Below are 21,237 nucleotides of genomic sequence, written 5' to 3' on the forward strand. Positions count from 1 at the left end.
TTTATAAAAGCAGAGGGACTCTGAGAAACAATGCATTTTATGTATGGAAGACAGTACAAAGATACACAAATGGGAAGATAAGGTTGTTGGATATAAAAGTAAATTTGCCTAGATTACATAGTGTGAAACAGGAATAAATGTCCTGTGAGGTTGGAAAGCTAGGTTAGAATTGGATTCTATAGAAAGTGGTCCTCAAGCTTTTTAAATAGGGGGCCAGTTCACTGTCCTTCAGACTGTTGGAGGGCCGGACTATAGTAAAACAAAAACTATTAGCAAATTCCTATGCACGCTGTATATATCTTATTTTGAAGTGAAGAAACAAAATGGGAACAAATACAATATTTAAAAAGTAAAGTTAAATCAACAAACTTACCAGTATTTCAATGGGAACTATGGTCCTGCTTTTGGATAATGAGATAGTCAATGTCTGGACAAGTGATGCAAGTGTGCATCCGTTAGTCTTGATCTGGTTGGAGATTTCAAATGTTTCATTCTAGAAAAAGTCTGTTCACAGACATAAGTGCTGCCAAAGATGGTTGCCATTTTGAGTGCATGGTTCCTGAGATGAGGATATGTCTCAGAGGGGAGAGATGCGTAGAAATTTTAAAGGCTGCTTGACTTGAATGTGTCTTTCAGAGAGTCACAGTTCTGCAGTTCAGCCAGTTCCATTTGGTAAATTGTATCCACATTTTCAATATCAATAAAAAATGGGTTATGGAAAAGTTGTATGTCCTATTCATGGAGATGAAGCTCTTTAAATCTAAATTGGAACTCCTTTTGCAATTTTTCCAATGAATCCACACATGCTTTGTTTGGGAATGCAATCAGTGGTTTTTCTGCTAATAGATTTTGAGTTGTGGAGAGATGGCAGAAGTTTTCCTCCTTCCATTTGTTTGATGAGGAGGCCTAATTTTACTTTAAATGCTTTGACATGTGATTGCATATCACAGATGAGCTTCCCCTTTCCTTGAAGTTGCATATTGAAATTGTTGAGTAGCTCTGTTACATCTGTCATAAAGGCAAGGTGCCATTTCCATTCTGCATCATTGAGCTCTGATACTACTTTATTTTTGAAAGCAAAAAAGTTGTAATCTGTGGAAGTAGGTCATAGAAACGTTTCAAAACTCTCCCTCAACTCAGCCAATGGACTTCTGTGTGATATAGAACATCTTCATACTCAACATTTAGTTCAGACAGAAATTCCTGAAGTTGTCTGTGATTTATTGCATTAGCTCTAATGAAGTTAACACAAAATACCACAATTTTCCTAAGAGTCCCACTTCAGTGATTTACTACACAGCACTTGTTGGTGGATGTGAGGCAGTGTATGGCTATTAGATGAGAATGGTTATGTTTGTCCATCTCTTGGTGAGCAATTACTCCTTTCTTAGAGCCCCACCATGCTAGGGGCACCATCAGTTGCCACGCTGGCTAGTTTAGCCCAGTCCAGCTCCAAACTATTCATAGTTTGGCAAACTTTTTCATAGATATCCTCTCCTGTAATTGTTTCTTTAATGCTTTGCAGTGCAGCAAGATCTTTTATGACTTCAAAATAATCATTCGTCCCACGAATAAAAATTAGAAGTTATGCAGCATCACGAACATCATTGCTTTTGTCATGTGCCAAGGAAAATATGAAATTTTTTTTGTGGAGTTTTGCAAATGCTGATGCAGATTGTCTCCCATTTCTTCAATCCTCCATGTAATTGTAGGTCCTGAAAGATTCACTGTACTAAATAAATCGGCCTTCTCTGGACATATCTCTTTGGCAACAGAAAGAAGGCATTCTTTAACAAATTTTCCCTCCATGAATGGTCTGCCAGTGCGTGCTGTTAGCTTGGCAACTTGAAAACTTGTTCGCAGTGATGAAATATTTAGCTGCTTCTGCTTCACAAAAATATTTTGCTGAGTTGTCAATGTATTTTTCAGTTTTAATATTTTTATCTTTTCTCACTTCTCCAACCAAACAATCATATTTATCTTTATGTTGAGTTTCATAGTGTCAACGCAAATTATATTCTTTGAACACACCTTCCCCACACCATATACCCCGGCCTGGGACGCTATATTCTGGCATATCAGACATACAGCTCTTTTCTTGTACTGCATGAAAAAATAATCATAAGTCCACTGTTCTTTGAATATCCTACACTCCAAGTCAATTTTTCTTTTTCTTGGCATCATTACTTCTAAGGGATTCCAAATTGCTAATAGTAAAATACCAATATATATATAAACAACGCTACAAAAATAATATACCAGCAATAACTTTGCCCACACAGAGACATACAGACTGCAATGCCCAACTTCCTCCAAGCTACCTCTGTGCTGGGATGCCTCCATTTCCCACACTATCTCTCCCACTTCAGACCTTCACTGCACACAAGTGCTCAGGAGGCCCTCCCAAATGCCCTGGCTTCCTCTGAATCCTGGGACTAATTCTCATGATCCAGTGCTGCATGATCGTACGTGCTGCACTCATAATTTATCATAATCGCAAGCAAGACTGTGCATATATGTATATAATTGCGCGATATATTGTATGTACATAATGAGCTTCAGTGACAAATCATACATTGGGGCTTCCAGGGGAGGTCATCATGTGACTTGAAGCTGCAAAAATGTATGGGGGCCTTAAGAATCTGGAGGGGGATGAAGCAATACACCAGTTCTGCATCCCCTAATACTCAGGATAAGTGGGGGAGCACTAAGGTCAGACCCCCAGCGATTATAAGGTAATGACACATGTTAGCAATATTCCATCTCTTTATGAAACTACAGAACATACACACAATGATAAAGCTGATGACCACAACAGCCAGACATGAGGTCACTATGGATACAGCGCCACGGCCTGGTACCAGGAGTCTCACTCTGGGCGACAATAGCAGACAGTACCGCAACATGCGCTAGAGAGGAAACCGTTACATTGTCATTATAGCATAATGACAATGATATAGTCAAGCTGGGACTTGTAGTACTAACTGTTACTATATCCACGCACCAGACACAGCCTATATATTCCCCCTGCAATGGCCGTGACATGCACAGCATGCACTGTACATCCCTTGCGCCTGTCTGTTGTGGTGGCTTCCGTTACTTTACAAGTCTGTGGGCTGTCAGTTCTCTGTCTTCTGCATCTCTCTCCCTTCCCCACACCATATACCCCGGCCTGGGAACTCGCCTCACCTCAGTATCACCTCATACTCTGTCTCTGCCGCCTCAGCCCAGTGCTAGAAGTGTGCATTGCTAATGCAAGTTTAGGTTGAACGTCACTTCTGGTCTGATTTTGCCATAACCTGGTGGGGCCGCATAAACGTTCTCAGCGGGCCCTAGTTTGAGGACCCCTGCTATAGAACTTTAAAAGCTAACCAGAAGTCTTTATATTTTCTTAGAAGCAATGGGAAACCATTGGAGATGATTGAGTAGGGGAATGAAATGATTAAATCTGCATTTAAATTACTTGGGCTGAAAAAGGTAGGATGGTCTTGAGGGGGAAAGACTTGAGATGGGATCAAGTAGGAAACTCTTGTAATAATTTGCAGTAAAGTTGTAGGTTGTGAGAAAAGTTCAAATATGAGAGATGTGAAGGTAGAAATTGAAAGATCTGGCAACTGACCATGTTAAAAAGAAAGTGAGGAGTCTATGCTAATGCTAAAGTTATGAGCATGGGAGATTGGAAAAATGGAAATTCTCCACAGAATTAGGGATTTTTGGAAGAAAAGAGTAGTTTAGTGGGGAAAATAATGGGTTCAGTTTGGATATGTTGAGTTTACAGTATCTCAGGGACAACTGTTGTGAATTGTCAAGTAGACAGTGGGTGATGTCAAATGGTGAAGGGCCTCAAAATCATATGTAGTTTGATTGAGAGAACTACATAAGTTTATTTTAGAAAGAATACTCAGAGAACATGACAAGTATTTGAAGGGCTGTCATGTAGAAGTGAGACTAGACTTATTCTTTTTTAACCTGGTAGGCAATAGGGACAAGTAGCCATGAGAGAAATTTAGGTTTAATACAAAGGAAGAATTTCTAGTGAGTGGAGTTATTTGAGACTATAATGAATTATTGTCAGAAGTAGTTATTTTCACTCATTGAAGGTTTATAAGCAAAGGCTGGATGATCACCTTTTAAATATATCGTAGAGGGAATTTATAGACAACTTTATGTTCAAAAGAGGCAGGTAGACAGTACAGTGGATAGAGTGCTAGATCTGAAATCAGGAGTACTCCTTTTCCTCAGGTCAAATACTCAGATACTACTTGTGTGACCCTGGACAAGTAACTTAACCCTGTTTGCCTCAGTTTCCTCATCTGTAAAATGAGCTGAGCTGGAGAAGAAAATGGCAAATCACTCTAGTGTCTTTGGGATCACTGAGTCCTACATGACTGAAAATTACTGAGCAGCAACTTATATATATATATTTTTTTTTTTTTTTACTTTTTAAAAACATATGCATGGACAATTCTTCAACATTAGCTTTTGCAGAACCCTGTGTTCCAATTCCCTCCCCTTCCCCCATGCCCTCCCCTAGATGGCAAGTAGTCCAATATGTTAAACATGGTAGAAATTTATGAGCAACTTATAGTCTAAAGTGATGTTCTTAAACACAGAATTACAGCATTTCAGTTTGAAAATAACTCAATGGTCATCTAGCCCAATCCATAGTTTAATTTGCTTTGATATTATATCTCCTTGCATCATTTGCATCTAAAACTGATTAGCTATATCCTCCCCATTTTCTTGAAAGTTGGGCCCCCATTTGTGGAGAAGCTATAGTAGAATTTCCTAGGTCCCTTCCAGGGCCTTACTTGGTTTTCCTGATTTAAGCATCCTGTCGCTGAAGAATGTAGACTACAGATGGGAGCTGGGCACATTTTAGGCCAGTATAAAAGGTGAGATCTGAATTAGATATATGAATTGGGTACATAAGCAGGAAAAATAATTTCCAAGAGAAATAAGGTACTTTATATGTACTGTTCACTGACATGATTCACTGAGAGATCTTTTCTGTATTGTAAGCTATTTGTCCTTGTCTCAGAGAAGATAGGAGCTTATGATTTCTGCCAGGAACAATTCTGAGTTTTTGTTCTTCAAGATGACATTCCTCACACTGTCCCTTCATGAAGTGTTAGAAAATAATGAGAACTGAAAGTTCTAGGGATTGGAACTAGGATCCTTTTAGAACCTAGAATTGGAATTTTCTAAGTCAAGGTGGCCTGGCGTATCTGGCCATACCCCCCATCCACCCACACCACCTAACAGAATGGTGAATGAGGGTCAGCCACAATTTGGAGGATTTTTTTCCTGCAATTCTTCGGACTTCCTTCTTTTGGTCTACTGATAGTTATTTGTCTTTGGAGGAATCTTTCTGGATCAGGAAGAGAGATCCTTCTGGTAATGAGACAGAATATACAGTTTCTCTGTAGTTTTAACAATCACACTTCACTCTCTCTAAGCTATGTTTCCCTTAGTGCCTCCATGCCCTTTACCTTTTTTCTTTTATGTTCATCATTATTTCTCAACATTCAGGTACTTTTTGTACAATATTCATACTTTTTATTTGGAATTTGGATTTTGTTACTTTATGAATTTTTGTTTTCTAAAAACCTTTTACAATTGATTTTAAACTAATATTAAGATTATTGGGGCAGCTAGGTGGCTCAGTGGATAGAGCATCAGCCCTGAATTCAGGAGGACCCGAGTTCAAATCTGGTCTCAGACACTTAACACTTCCTAGAATCTGGTCTCAGACACTTAACACTTCCTAGCTGTGTGACCCTGGGCAAGTCACTTAACCCCAGCCTCCAGGGGGGGTGGGGCGGTGGGAAGATTATTGAAATATTTTTATTTTTAACAGCATTGAGCATTTATAGTTTCCTTTAATTTACTTTGAATTCTTGAAGATTTGTTCATTACATATTTAACCAATGTAAGAAGAATTTTGATTTAGCATATTGTTTCTAAGCATTCTCATTCTTTGTAACTATCAAGAGTGATTATATAAAATTAGACTATTAATTATTTTGAATATTTCCTGTATTTTTTTTTCTATCACATTTACTTTTCTACCACTGTTTTTCCTGAATATTTTTGAAGTATACAGTTATAGCAGATAATTTTTGGTGTTATTTTTGAATGACCGGAGGGCAATTTTATAAAGTACCTGTGTCATGCACAGTGATCAGCACTGGGGATACAAATAATAAATGAATCCTTTCTCTCCTGAGAGAAAAAACATATGCATTTACACATTGTGTGTATTTATATATGTACACATAAATACAAGAAAGAAATGTAAAATAATTTGGGAGAGGCACTAGCATCTGGGGGGGAAATCATAGCTATTGCATGAGAGGAGCAGCAGGGTTGTCATTTTGACTGAACTATTGTTCTATTGAATGCACAAAGGGGAACAACTTGTAATAAGGTTAAACATTTAGTTAGGATAGAATGAGCTTTTGGAGGGTTTTAAATATCCAACAGAATTGTTTTGTTTTTGATCCTGTAGATTAGTGATGCCAAACTCAAATAGAAAAGAATCTCTGTGGAACATATATATATATATTTAGAAAAATACAAATTCCAACATTATGCTGTATTGTATTTTTTCTTCATTTTTTTCAATATTTCCTAATTATAGCTTAATTTCATTCTGGTTGCACTCTAGAGTTTTGAGTCGTCAACAGTTTGCCACCATTGCCCTAGATAATAGGAAACCTATGGGATTGACATGATAATACCTGAGTCATTCACTTTCACATCTATGGAGGATGCATGGGAGAGGCAATAATTTATTTTTTTTAGACTAATACTTGCATTTTGTGGTAATTATAGATATTGCTAGTACAAGACTTGAAAACTATGTTGCATTTTGGCAACTGCCTTGTCTCTCACTCCCTTCTCCCTTACCTCCCCCTCCCCCCAGGCAACTGAGGTTAAGTGACTTGCCCAGGGTCACACAACTAAAAAGTGTTATGTCTCTTACTTTTTAAAGGAAGACACCTTTCAATAAGTAGGTAGAACTATGGTGAAAACAGATGAAATTGGGCCTCTAACACTATTTGATTCCAGGCAAGTCGCTTAGCTTTTGTCAACCTCAATTTACTAATCTATAACAGGGGAATATTTATAGCACCTGCCTCCCAGAGTTGTTTTGAGAATCAAATGAAGTAATATTTGTAAGCATTTAGCAGAATTCCTAGCACATAGTAGGCAACTAATACATGCTTATTCCCCTTCTTTCATTTCTTCCTTCCTAGGAATTCAACCAAATAAAATACTCCAAATCATTCAAAATTTGAGAAACACAAATTAATGCAATTCAGAGAATTCTACTTCACACTTGTTAGATTGTCAAAGTTGACAAAAAAATAAAAATATAGATTTTGGCAAGATTTTCAAAACATAGCTGGAAATTGGTCCAGCCATTCTGGAAAGCTCCAAAAAATATCACAGAATCATGCATATTCTTTGATCTAGTCAAACCATTATTTATCATATTCTTCAGAGATTTATTTTTTTTAATAATAGCTTTTTATTTTCAAAATACATGCAAAGATAGTTTTCAGCATTGACCCCTGCAAACCCCTCTGTTCCAAGTTTTTCTTCCTCCATTCCCCTCTCCTAGATAGCAAGCAATTCAATATATGTTAAACATGTGCAATTTTTCCATACTTATTTCTACATTTATCATGCTGCACAAGAAAAATCAGATCAAAAAGGAAAAAAAAAACCAAGCAAATAACAAAAAAGGTGACAATACTATGTTGTGATCCACAGTCAGTCCCCACAGTCCTTTTTTTGGACGCAGATAGCTCTCTCCATCACAAGTCTATTGGAATTGGCCTGACTCATCCATCTCATTGTTGAAAAGAGCCAAGTTCATCAGAGTTGATCATCACATAATCTTGTTGCCGCTGTGTATATAATGTTCTCTTGGTTTTACTCACATCAGTTCATGTAAGTCTCTCCAGGCTTTTCTGAAATAAGCCTGCTCATTTCTTAAAAAACAATAACATTCCATTATATCCATGTATCATAACATATTCAGCTATTCCCCAACCAATGGGCTTTTCCTCAGTTTTGAGTTCCTTGCTACTACAAAAAGGGCTATTATAAACATTTTTGCATATATGGATCCTTTTTTGGTCTCTTTGGGATACAGATCCAGTAAAGACACTGCTGGATCAAAGGGTATGCATAGTTTGATGGCCCTTTGGGCATAGTTCCAAATAGCTTTCCAGAATGGTTGGATCAGTTCACAACTGTATTAGGGTTCCAGTTTTCCCACATTTCCTCCAACATTTATCATTGAGATTTAATTTTATTAAAAGAATGAAATATATCCATGTATTTTAAAAATTTATTTATTGTAATGAACTACAAACTAAAGAAGTAGTCATCAATTAGGAAATAGATGAATGGATTGTGATATATAAATGTAATAAAACGTTACAACAATAAGAGGAATAATTTTAGAAAAACCTGGGAAGATTTGTATAAATTGATTTAAGGTTAAGAGAATGGAACCTGGAGAGCAGTTTAATATTAGCAACAACATTATAAGGAAAGCAACTGTGAAAGACTAAAAAATTACAATCAAAACAGTAACCAATCAGAGGACTAATGATGCCATATCATGCCATTCACCTTCACTTCTTCTTTCTTTTGTTCCTGTTTCCCTCACTATCCACCTCTGCTTTTCTTAAATCTTGTGTTTAAAAGTCATATTTTTTTTCTTTCATTATCTTTTTTATAAAGAATGCTTGAAAGCTCTCTCTTGTCTTAGAATCAAATGGCTGTTTTTTTCTTCTATAGGATTTTATTTAGTTTTACCAGGTTAGATAGATTATTCTTAGTTTCAATCTGAGCTCTTTTCCCTTCTGGAATAACATTCCAATCATTCTGCTTCTTTATAGTTATGGTTGCTAAATGTGATCCTGATTTGAGTGTAGTCAGTCATTCTCCCCATTTCTAACCCCTAACTCCTTTTTCTCCCAAAGATCCACAGACAAGTCTCCAAAGGGATTTAAAAAACACAACAGACCAAATTTTGATGGGGAAATCCTAGAAAAAGGTCATAGCCATTTTTCCATTCCAGGTTGACATAGGTCTTTAAATATCAGGAAAGTTATATGTATGGGAACCTGCTGTGTCATGCTCAAGCAAGACAGTTTATATGAGGGCAGTAGTCTTATATCCACACAGCACATCCCAGTTATTCAAGAAAGCAGCAAAAGGACAAACTTAGACCTTCCCTCCACTAGTGTACACAGCCTGGCATTAAGGCATCTCTTTGGGATACAGATCCAGTATAGACATGCTGGATCAAAGAGATCAAGACAGAAGTCAAAAGCTATGACAAAAAGTCATGCCATTGAAAGCTATGATAATGAGGTAGATGCCCAACTCACATATCTAGAAGGAAACAATTAGAAAATATAAGAAAAGCCACAAAGAAAAATACAGTCTGGGCATATTCAACAAGGATTCCAGGAAGAGATTAAGCAAGAGTTTTAAAAAAAATGCTTAATGGTTTTATAAATGAAATGAGAAAACTTGGAGAAAAAAAATAGAAGAGAAATGAGAGTGATGGAAGAAATAATTAGAAAGAAAATTAATAGCTTGGCATAATAGGTACAACACCTTGCCAAATTAGAGTGGACCAAATAGAAACCAGTGACTTCATTGGACGACAAGAAATATTAAGAAATCAAGTCAAAAGATTGAAAAAAGTAGAAGAAAATTTAGAATATTTTACAACAAAAGCAACTGAAAAACATTAAAAATCTTTGAACAGCTAATATTCCATAATGCTCTTATCTTAGAATCAAGAGTAAAATTGGAAATTGAAAGGATCCATCAGTCATCTCATGAAAGAAATCCCAGTATGAAAACTCCAAGGAACTTTGTAGCCAAAACACTATAAAAAATAAAGCAGAGATAATTCAAGATTGAAGAACCACCATCAGTAAAATTTTATCGTGACTGTTATGTTCCAGATATTGTACTAAGTAGAGGGATACAAACATGGAATAAGAAAGGTAGAACCTGCCCTCTTAGAGCTTAATATCTAATGTGGAAGAAATAATGGAGGAAGGGAAATATTAGAATATTGTTGGATGAGGATTTGATGAAGTCCAAAGCAGTACAGCTAGGTTGGAAATGAAGAGATGGGTGTCTTCCTTAAGAGGAGTTTTTAGGTAGAATTCTTATTCCATCCTTCCTTTAAAGGAATCTTGTGCAGAGTACTGATGAGATGAATACCAAGGCTGACTTAATCTTTCTGGATTTTTGATTGTGATAAAGTCCAGTAATACACCACGGTGGGAAAAGAATAATGGACAACTTGGAATACTGTATTCCTGAAGGCAAATAATAGAATCACTTCTGTGACTCTTGTCTAATTAGACAATCTCTAAGAGCCCTTATAGTTTACATGTGTCATCTTCCCATAGTAAGGTAAATAAGTTAACTTTGTAGAGTTTTACAACAAAGAATAACTTATATGACAAAGCTAAGTATTATACTAAAGAGGGAAAACTTAGAATAGAAGATTTTCCAAGCATTCTTTATGAAAGTTGCATAGAAACTTTGAAATTCAAACATAAAAGTTATTAGAAACATAGAAAGGGAAACAGGAATGAAAATAATAAAAGGATTAAATAAGGATTAACTGCTTATATTCAAGTATAAGGAAATAATATATGTATCTCCTTTGAATCCTGTTATCAGGGGTCATGTCATGTAATTCTAGGAAGAGTACAATCTTGTTGATCTTAAAGAGTAATGGAAAGGGGAAAAACACTGAGTAAGGTAAAATTATCTTTTTTAATATGAAAGGGTGGAGCAGCTGACTCTTGAATCTGAATTTCATCTGTACTGGTTAAAGTTAGAAAGAATATACACAGTTGGGTACAAAAATGCATTTCTCTCAACAGGGAAATAGCAGGGAATGAGCACAAGGAAAGTTAGAGGGAAGATATATTAAGAAAAGGCTTAATTACAAGCTACACAAAAGTTAAAAGGATGTACCAAAATATTTTAACATTTTTTTGAGGTGGTAAAGAATGTGAGAAGGTGCCCATAAATTGGTAAGTTAATGAGCAAGTTATAGTATATAAATATTATAAAATAAATATTTTGCCTTAAGAAAATATGAGTTAGTTTCATAGAAACCTAGGAGGGCTTCTATTAACTGATGAAGAATGAAGTAGAAAGAACAGGACAACAAGTTATGCCCTGAAAACATTATGGTAAAGAAAAAAATAGGACAGCTAGTTTACATAGTAGAGGGTGTGTGCAGGGCCTGCAGAAAGACTTCATTTTCCTGAGTTCAGATCCAGTCTTAGACACTAGCTGTGTGACCTGGACAAGTAACTTACTCCTGTTTGCCTTAGTTTTTCATTTAAAATGAACTGGAGAAGGAAATGGCAAATCAATCGAGTATCTTTTTGTTAAGAAAATGACAAAATAGGCTAATTAAGAGTTGGATACAACTGAAAAGACTATAAATAACAATAAAATTTATTATTTAAAAAATGTTCAGAATTAGAAACTCTTAACCAATTTAATGTTCAGCTTGTCAATATAATGGTCAACTACAATTCCAGAGGACTATTAAGAAACACGTTACCCATCTTATGAGAGAGAGGTGAACAATTCACAGTATTGAATGAGAAATCTATAATTTATTTGACTTGGGAAATAAAATTTGTTTTACTTGATTGTGCATGTTTGTAAGAGAGCTCTTGCTTGATTTGTTTTCTTAATTTGGTGGTAGTTGGGGAATAGTACAATGGGAAAAAAAGACAATTGTTGCAGATTGAAAACATTTGCTTAATTTTTTAAAACTACAAATTTAGTTTATGATTTTAAATTGCAGTTTTAATTACATAATTAGTCTCTTAGTTAAATCCTATCATGGAATGGGTATTTACTGGGTTGTTAGATTCCATAAACTGATAGGCTATATTATGCAAAGAAGGTTTTTAGAAAAATGTAATTTTATGATTAACGTTACATAGAATATGTTTTATCATCTGATGACCATCTTTATTGGGTTAAAAGAGGTTGCTTTTTAGTTTGGCTTTAAGGTGACTTTTTTTTTTGTCTTAACAGTTTTGAAATTCTGCCTAACAATTTGTAATGTGGGTGAAAGAAGAAATAATAGATTCTTGAAATATTAGCATTATTTGGTTTTTTCCCAAGTTGTCTGTGAGTCATTAGTAGATGACTAAATTGTTATCCTGGGCAAATTATCTAATTACTCTACTTCAGTTCCCCTATATATAGCATAAAAGCAATCCTTTGTGAAATGAAATTTTAGGAGATGTTTATTTAAAAATTATTAAATGACATTTTAAAAATTGTGAAATGATATTTTGGGAAATGTTTATTTAAAATTATCATTTCAAGAAAGATTGAATTGTGTTCCTAGTGAATGGTTTAAAATTAATAAAAATTATTTAATTTACAGCCAGTCGGATGATGATTCTGGATCAGCCTCTGGTTCTGGTTCTGGATCAAGCTCTGGAAGCAGTAGTGATGGGAGCAGCAGTCAGTCAGGCAGCAGTGATTCTGATTCCGGGTCTGACTCAGGCAGTCACTCTGATTCTGAGTCAGATACTTCTAGAGAAAAGAAAGTTCAATCAAAACCACCAAAAGTTGATAGCTCTGAGGTAAAAAATCAAAACAAAACATTAAAATATATGTGCCTTGAATTATTGCATTTTCCCTCCTATTTCATCTTTTAGACATTTTTTAAAGATTCTTTTACTTTAAAAATTATGTAAAAATTTTAAAAATATTTAATTTTCCTTTAAAATTTACCTTTCCCCAAATATTTTCTCTCTATTTAAGAATTATTTTTGGCAGCAAAAACTAGCAGGTGGCTAAAATTAAGCACCTCAGTCCATGGATTGGTGCTTGCATATTTCAGAAACAAAACATAAGTATCCCTTTTCTTCTGAAATTGTTTCTTAATTAGTTCTTACTGAATAAGGCTTAGAAAATATTTGTACGGTCATCTAATTTATATACTTCAAAATTATTCTATTTCCATACTTAGCTTCTTTAATATCTAACAATAGTAGGATCTAAACAGACTATAGGTATAGATATAGATTAGTATAATGCTTTTTGATCAAAATAAGCTGCTGTACTTCAGTTTTTAGATGTTTCATATTAAACAGTATTCTGTTCATTTATGTCTTGATAGTACATCATTTCCATTTGTAATAATTTTTTTGAAAATTAGTATACTGCTGGTATATTTGAAAATACTAATAAAAGTTTTAATATGCTTCAGTACTTACAATGCAGTTTGATAAACTATTCTGTACCTATATATGTCCCCGTTTTGAAATAGTATTAAGTACTTAGAGTAATAAATTCTATGAGTGAGTTTCCCTTGCTTTTTATATAGATATAACCATTTATTAATTTAATATAGATTTATGTAATTTTATGTGCATATAAAATTATGCATATTTATATAATTATATAAAATTATCTATATTTACATTATTTTATATAGATTTACCATTTATTACTTTTGTAAACTTTTGTACTTTGCTATTTAATATTTTTCTCTTTTTAGTTTTGGAAATCAAATCCTAGTATTCTGGCTGTCCAAAGATCTGCAATGCTTAGAAAGCAACAGCAGCAGCAGCAACAGCAAACTTCCTCCAATAGTGGATCAGAAGAGGTGAACTTTTATCAGACAATATTTTATAATTTGTCATTTTATTTTGTAGATAAGTCAAACTCTTAGGAATGCCTATATATTTTGAAAGATTAATTAGGGAAAATAACTGCTCTTTAAAAAAGTATTGGTCATATGTTTGCTCGAGGATAATTTGTGTACTCTTTTGAATTTAAATTAAAAAACCAGAACTATGATTCACTTGACATACTCAAGACAACATTGATTGGCTATCAAAGTTACGATGTTGCCTTCTGGACCTTGTGACTATATTTGAAAAACAGAATGAACATTTTGGGAAATTTGATTCCTTCACTAAATACTTAAACCAATTTTTGAGGCATCTCAGTAGTGTTAAAATAAATTGTAAAATTGAATTGACTATGTCTTAACATGTTTAAGTTATCAATTCTCTGTCTATATGTGGGAATTCATCAGGAAGTGGAATTTCAGGTACCACAGCAATTATTTCAGATAACTCTCATAAGCTTTTAAGTAATGAACTTCTACTCTAAAATAGAGAGTAAAAACAAAGTGATTCTTGCAAACAAATTTAACTTTCATCTTTAAAACTGGTACTACATCTATACAGTTCTTGAAAATTGTACCTTTTTGATAACTTTAGTTTGTATTTCATTTGACAAATTTTGAATTTCTTATTTGGTTGATTTTGATACAAGCTCATGCTTTCATCCTGGTTTGATTAAGCAAGTATATATTGTCAGTTCATTAAAAAAAAATCAGCATTATTGAAATCCAAAGAATACATAAGAATTCTTATTTACTATTTATGTCTTCTGGAGCTAAATGCTTGATTTTTTTAAGAAGAATTACTTTAAACGACCTTGCTTCCCTCAGAATGCCTATAAATTTTTATATGTGCACATTTATAAACAGTTTTGGGGTTTTAAAAGCTTAGTTTTTAAGGAACGGCTCATTTGGTAAAGCTATACTGATTTTTTTTTTTTTAAACAATTATTAAATTAAAATCATTAATTAAATAGTCTTTTTTTTTTTTTTTTTTTTTTTTTAGGAAAGCTATCAGGCATCAAAAAGTAAACTCTCTTTTCACTAGAAAATCGCATCCATCAGTTTATATTTTAATATTTAACTTTTAATGTTAAACTGTTTGCTAATTTAAAATATGACAGAGACAGAAGAACTTAGCTAACACCTTTTAGAAATTTTTTTTATTAGTGGAATAGGGAAAAAATTCATCACTTAAATGATGTACATTACTGAAGGTTATTTTTTAATGTTTATTTTATGTATTTTACCTACTCTATACAGCTGATGTGATTTTAAAAATCACATTAGCTCAGCAGAGAGATAAGATAATTTACCCAGAGGTCAATTTGTTTAAACTTTATTTTTAAAGGCTTTCATGTATATTTTTGGTAATTTGGTAATTAGTGAACTCTAATGGGAGAGGAAAAAGTAGTGTTAGATGTTTGACATGTTCATACATAGGCTCTCCACCATGAATATATTATTACTAGCAAGTGGCCAAGAGGAGGGCCATCAGTAGTTTTCAACAAGGTTATACTTTAGTATGGAAAACTAAAATCATGTGATTTATTTTGCCATCTGAACTGAAAATTAAAAATTTTAAAATTAATTAAAAAAAAGGAGATAGTTATACTACTATTTTATGGGGGGAGGGAATAAAGTAATAGAGGAAAAGGAAAAATTTTTTGTTTGAAATATAATTTAGAGATTCAAACATAATTTTTCTTTTTTTTAAAATTCATTTTTCCAAATTATCCCCTCCCTCCCTCCTTCCACTCCCTTCCCCCGATGGCAGGTAATCCCATACATTTTACATGTGTTACAATATAACCTAGATACAATATATGTGTGTAAATACCATTTTCTTGTTGCACATTAATTATTAGCTTCCGAAGGTATAAGTAACCTGGGTAGATAGACAGTAGTGCTAACAATTTACATTCGCTTCCCAATGTTCCTTCTCTGGGTATAGTTATTTCTGTCCATCATGATTCAAACATAATTTCATGAGCATTTTACACATATCACTCAGAACTAAATTATGACAGCATGCTTAACTTTAATTCAGGAATCTGTCCTCACTTTAAAATTTTTTAACATTAGGCATTTAGAATTAGCATTATGATTAGGATTTAACCTCATGATACTAAATTTATGTGGTAATATTTATTTTTCTCTTTGTAGGATTCCTCTAGCAGTGAAGATTCTGAAGATGAGTCATCTAGTGAGGTCAAGAGGAAAAAAAACATAAAGAGTAGGGTGTCTTTTAAATTCGACATTACTATATTTAACTTGATACCTAAAATTCTAGTAGTAATCACATGGAAGAGGGTGTGTGTGTGTGTGTGTGTGTGTGTGTGTGTTTGTGCGCGCGCGCGAGTGTGCGCGCGTGCATAATTCAGAAATAGCATTTGATTCATATTGGTAGTTATAGTTAGTTTAAGCCATTATTAAATTATATTTATTTTCTTTCATGACTACTTTTGAGGGTTTCTGCACCTCTCTATTTCATACCACCCTCACTTCAAATTAATAAAAGTTATACATTCTTTTTTTTTTTTCCATACTATCCCAGGAATCTTAATAGCTAGAGGGAAAGGAGTGTTATTTAGATGACATGAAGGTTTACTCCTTTCTGTTCATCTGTTTAGATAACTTCCTGATCTCTGGAACCCCTTCAGAACTTCCTCACAACCTTATGTGAGTCTATACCTACAGTTTAAGAAATATTGCATAACAACAGTGTAATAATAATAATAATAATAATGAATATTTATTTTGAATAACAAAATTGGAATAAACCATCAGAACCATCTAGTATAATTCATACCTGAACAAGAGCCAGGAAATTTTCATCAAATCTTTGTTTCAGGACTTTCTCTGAAGAGGATCCTGCCTATGAAGGTGGCCCATTTTATTTTTGGCTGGTTTTAAACCTTAGAAAGTTTTTCCTTGTGTTAATCCTAAATTTCTGCCTTTTCCTGATTTTAATCCCCAGGGCAAAGCACATTAACTCTTAATCTTAAGACATCTAAGAAATGCTTTTTTCCATATGAAAGCCTTAAGATACTTGAAGACAGCTGTCATATATACCAGCATCCTTTTTTCATTATACCACTGCTTCACAAAAGTGATAAGTGCATATCAAGTCATTAAGGTCATGATTTTGCTCAGTTTATCTGGAAAAAATGGAGCTAAGTTGTAGCTTCAGCCTGTTGGCAGAAGGGACCTTGGGGATCATTTGAACAGTCTTTGAAGTGCAATGGTATAATTATTTTAGATTGTTCTACTTTCACAGCATTATGTTTTCCTAATCTGCTATCAGTTAAAAAGCAAGAAGCTCTAGAATAGTTAGATGGCTTATGACTTAAAGTATTATTTAAGCATTTTAATTTTGATAGTCTTCCACATATTACCATAACTTCTTCCTATAGCTTTGTTAGTTCTTTTTCTTCCTTTTCCTTTTTTCTTACATGATATTACATGATATAATACATGATATTTAGGCTATAGGTAGAAAATAACATCAGTGAATTTTGTTTTCTTTACTTCATCACATCTATGACTAGAAAGTTTATTGACTTTTTTTTCTAAAAGTAGAAAATTCATGACTAGAGTAAATGCTGACTTTTGCCTGTAGCTGGGACAGGTAGGTGGGCTCAGTGGATAGAGTGCTGAATCTGGAATCAAAGAAGACAGGGTTTATATAATATTTGGTTTTATATTCCTAGTGCCTTGTATAAAGTAATAGTTTTACAGATGTTGGTAGGATTCAATTTCATGTTACAATATTTGGATAAACAATATTTCTAATATTCTAGTTAAATTTGAAATCGCGGCCTTTTATATATCAACCCACATGCTGTTTTGCTAATTTTATGTTTTTTATCTTATTTTTAAGCTTCATTTGATTAAGACAAGTATAACTTATTCCAGATATTAACATACAAAAAGTCATTCAAAAATCTGAACACTAACACTGACTATTCCTTTAACTTATGCAGTGAAGATTGGCAGATGTCAGGGTCAGGATCTCCCTCCCAGACGGGTTCAGATTCTGAATCAGAAGAAGAAAGAGAAAAAAGCAGTTGTGATGAAAGTGAATCTGACTATGAGCCAAAAAATAAAGTCAAAAGCAGGAAACCGCAAATCAGGTAAAATTTTCCATTTTAAAAATGATATTAAGAATCTTTATCAGGGATAATAATTCCTTTGTACATAGATATTTTGCACTTAATATTAAACCATTTTTGGAGGGAAAAGGGGAATGGCCTTTCATTTCATTGATGTGGGGAACTCCTAGTGTGCACTCTCCAATGGTGGAATATAATCAACTTTTTAATATCATAAATTTGAACCCAAGTTTCTTGCTTCTAAGGCCTACTCTTGTTTCCTCTGTACTGTGCTATTTTTTTTAACGGAACTATTGTGAACAGTTCTCCAGAATGTCTGCATTTTCCTTTTTTTTTCATAGAACTAAAGCAAAAAATGGGAAGAAGATCTCTGGACAGAAGAAGAGACAGATTGATTCCTCTGAAGATGATGATGATGATGATGATTATGATAAAAGAGGTTCTCGTCGCCAGGCTACTGTCAATGTTAGTTATAAGGAAGATGAAGAAATGAAAACGGATTCAGATGATTTATTGGAGGTTTGTGGAGAGGATGTTCCTCAACCTGAAGAAGATGAATTTGAGACAATAGAAAGGTTTATGGACAGTAGGATTGGAAGAAAAGGAGGTATTTTTATTTATTTACTACTTTTTAATACATACTATAAGGAGGAACAATTCTAATCTTGTGTTACTGGAAATAGTTTTACTCCAATGAATATTTTGTTGTATTCTTCACATTCTGTAGTTGAGAAAATATTAATAAATATCTTCCTGTCCTTACTATTTAATGGTTTACTACTTGGCTGAGGAAAGTACTTTTATTATTTCTGCAAAAGAGGATACTATCATATTCTCTTTCTCATGTGTTGAGATTAATTAAAAGTTTTAAAATTAAAGTTATTGAGTTTCTTGTTATGAAATATTGTTAAGAAGGTAATGATAGTTTCAGCATTGAGATTTCTTTCTCCTGAATTTTTCCAAGATTTGATTTATTATTTTTCACTGTGCAAATTTGAGATATCAGTATTATTTTTGTGTTGAGATATAAGCTTTAAAATCTGTTTTGTTGATATTAAAAGAAAAAAAAATTATATATGTTATTTGAAATGGCCTGTTAAGTTGAATAGTCAATGAAAAGTCAGATTCTAGTTAATTGTTGGAAAATGGAAGCTGACTTTTGTTATAAATAACTTGTTGCATTTTTTAAAATTGCCTATATTATACTGATATAAACATTTGTGCTATAAAAGTTTAGATATTATTCTTAAAAGTTGAGTTTTTATCATTTATTTTGATTCTGTTATTCTTATAATTGCCCTATTCACTAATTTAAAGAACCTTTTTAAAATAAGGAAGATAATATTTTAAAAATAAAATCTTGACTGAATTCTTAATTTGAGTTGAAAACAGCTTTTTTAACCATGAGAATTTTACTTAGCCCTTTTGATATTATGTACTTATAAAAGAATATACACATTCTTAAGTGCACAAATACAATTTAACTAATAGTGTGGTTTTAAAAAAAATAAGAAAACTAACTTATTTTTGCTTTCAGCAACTGGTGCTACTACAACCATCTATGCAGTTGAAGCAGATGGTGATCCTAATGCTGGATATGAAAAATCTAAGGAACCAGGAGAGATCCAGTATTTAATTAAGTGGAAAGGATGGTCCCATATCCATAATACTTGGGAGACTGAAGAAACCTTAAAACAGCAGAATGTGAAAGGAATGAAGAAATTAGACAATTACAAGAAAAAAGATCAGGAAACCAAAAGATGGTGAGTCTCATTTAAATGTATAGATCACATATATAACTATTAAATGTTCTTGATAAAAATTATAGATAAAAATAGTTAGCTCAAGTGCAACTAATTTCATGTAGAAAAAGATACCATTAAGTTAACATTCTTGAATCTAGGATGTGAACTCCTTTCTATAAGAGTAATATAAATGAACATGGAAGCAAATAGAAACTGCTTAATCACTCTTGATCAATGTAATAAAGCAACCTGAAAAGTTTCAAGTTTCTGTACTAAATCTTTTAGGATTGTGGCCAACAGAAATTATATACAGACTATATTAACTTCACTTTTGTAACCTCACAGTTGTTGGAATCTGCCATCTACTAGGTGATCTTTTATCCAATTCAAAGAATATCAGAATTAGAAAAGTCTTTAGAAATCCCTAATGATTGTCCAACCCATTCCCCCCAAAAATCCTTCTACAGTATTTCTGGTAAGTGATGAATCAGGATCTACTGGAATCTCTTCAGTGCTGGTTAACTTTTATTCAGGAACTCAGTTTAGCCTTCCATTACCTTTTAGTGACTGGAAACTTATAGTTAGTCAGCCCATAAAGATTATTTAAGCACCTATTATGTGCCAAGCATTAGGTGCTAAATGCTGCAGATAGACCGGTAAAAATCCCTACTTGGACAGAATTCAGTCTAATGACCAGAGTTTTAACATAGACTGACTGGCATAGTACACACTTAGTGAATACAAGCAACTATGTACAAATGAACTATGCCCAGGACAAATTAAAAACAATTTATTTCAAAAAGAAGGCACTAAAGAAGAATTGGAAAAGTTTCCTGTAGTAAATAGGGTTATAGCAAGGATGTAAAGGAAGCCAGGAAAACCAAGAAGTGGAAGAGCATTATATGAGGAATAACTAGTAAAAATTATTAGAATCAAGAGCTAGAATGATGATGAGTCTGTGAAAATTATATGAAGACTAGAAAGCTGAGAAAGAGGTAAGCTGGTAATGAAGGGTTTAGAATGTCAGAAGATTTATATGTAATCCTGTAGGTGATATAAATCCGCTGGAGTTGATTGAATAGGTATTATGACATGGTCAGCCCTTCACTTTAACAAGAGCAGTTATATAATTGAGTAAAGAATGGGGAGATTCGTAGCAAATAGACCAATCAGAAGATGTGAGGACTAATAGTCCAGACATGAAGGGAGTGAGGGTTTATATCAGATTAGTGGCAGTATAAGAGAGAAAGAGACATATGCAAAATATGCTACAGAGATAAAATCAGTAGGTCTTAGCAACAGATTAGTATGGCAGTAGGGGGAGAGAAAAAAAGAAGAGGCACATCATATTGAATATCTAATTCAGAATGTCCATTATGCATCTGGAGATACAAGAATGGAGATGTTATAGCTGGATAAGAAGAGATACAGATCTGGTAAAAAAAGATAATTGACCTTAATCAGAGCTGATATTAAAACACCACTGTAGAGGATATATGCATATAACATTTGTCTTGTTCCTATTGAAAGCTAAATTGAGGCTAGATTACAAATTTGTACAAGACTCAAGTCAACACAGTTTTGTGATTTCCTTTAGCTTTGTCAAAAGCACATGAATTAGTTGCTAAGGATGTGACTAATA

The 21,237-nt window shown here is 33.5% G+C and overlaps 1 protein-coding gene across 1 annotated transcript in view; it reads left to right on the forward strand.

The window, feature by feature from the left end:
* Nucleotides 1-21,237, forward strand: part of CHD1 (chromodomain helicase DNA binding protein 1) — a 104,680-nt gene that overhangs the window by 15,322 nt on the left and 68,121 nt on the right. Inside the window, 7 exon segments of the mRNA XM_074282016.1 lie at nucleotides 12,482-12,683; nucleotides 13,604-13,711; nucleotides 15,902-15,955; nucleotides 15,958-15,971; nucleotides 17,722-17,871; nucleotides 18,192-18,457; nucleotides 19,388-19,613. Of these exon segments, the coding sequence (XP_074138117.1) occupies nucleotides 12,482-12,683; nucleotides 13,604-13,711; nucleotides 15,902-15,955; nucleotides 15,958-15,971; nucleotides 17,722-17,871; nucleotides 18,192-18,457; nucleotides 19,388-19,613 (1,020 nt within the window).

Source organism: Sminthopsis crassicaudata, chromosome 1 (genome assembly GCF_048593235.1).
Source record: "Sminthopsis crassicaudata isolate SCR6 chromosome 1, ASM4859323v1, whole genome shotgun sequence".
Classification (NCBI taxonomy): Eukaryota; Metazoa; Chordata; class Mammalia; order Dasyuromorphia; family Dasyuridae; genus Sminthopsis; species Sminthopsis crassicaudata.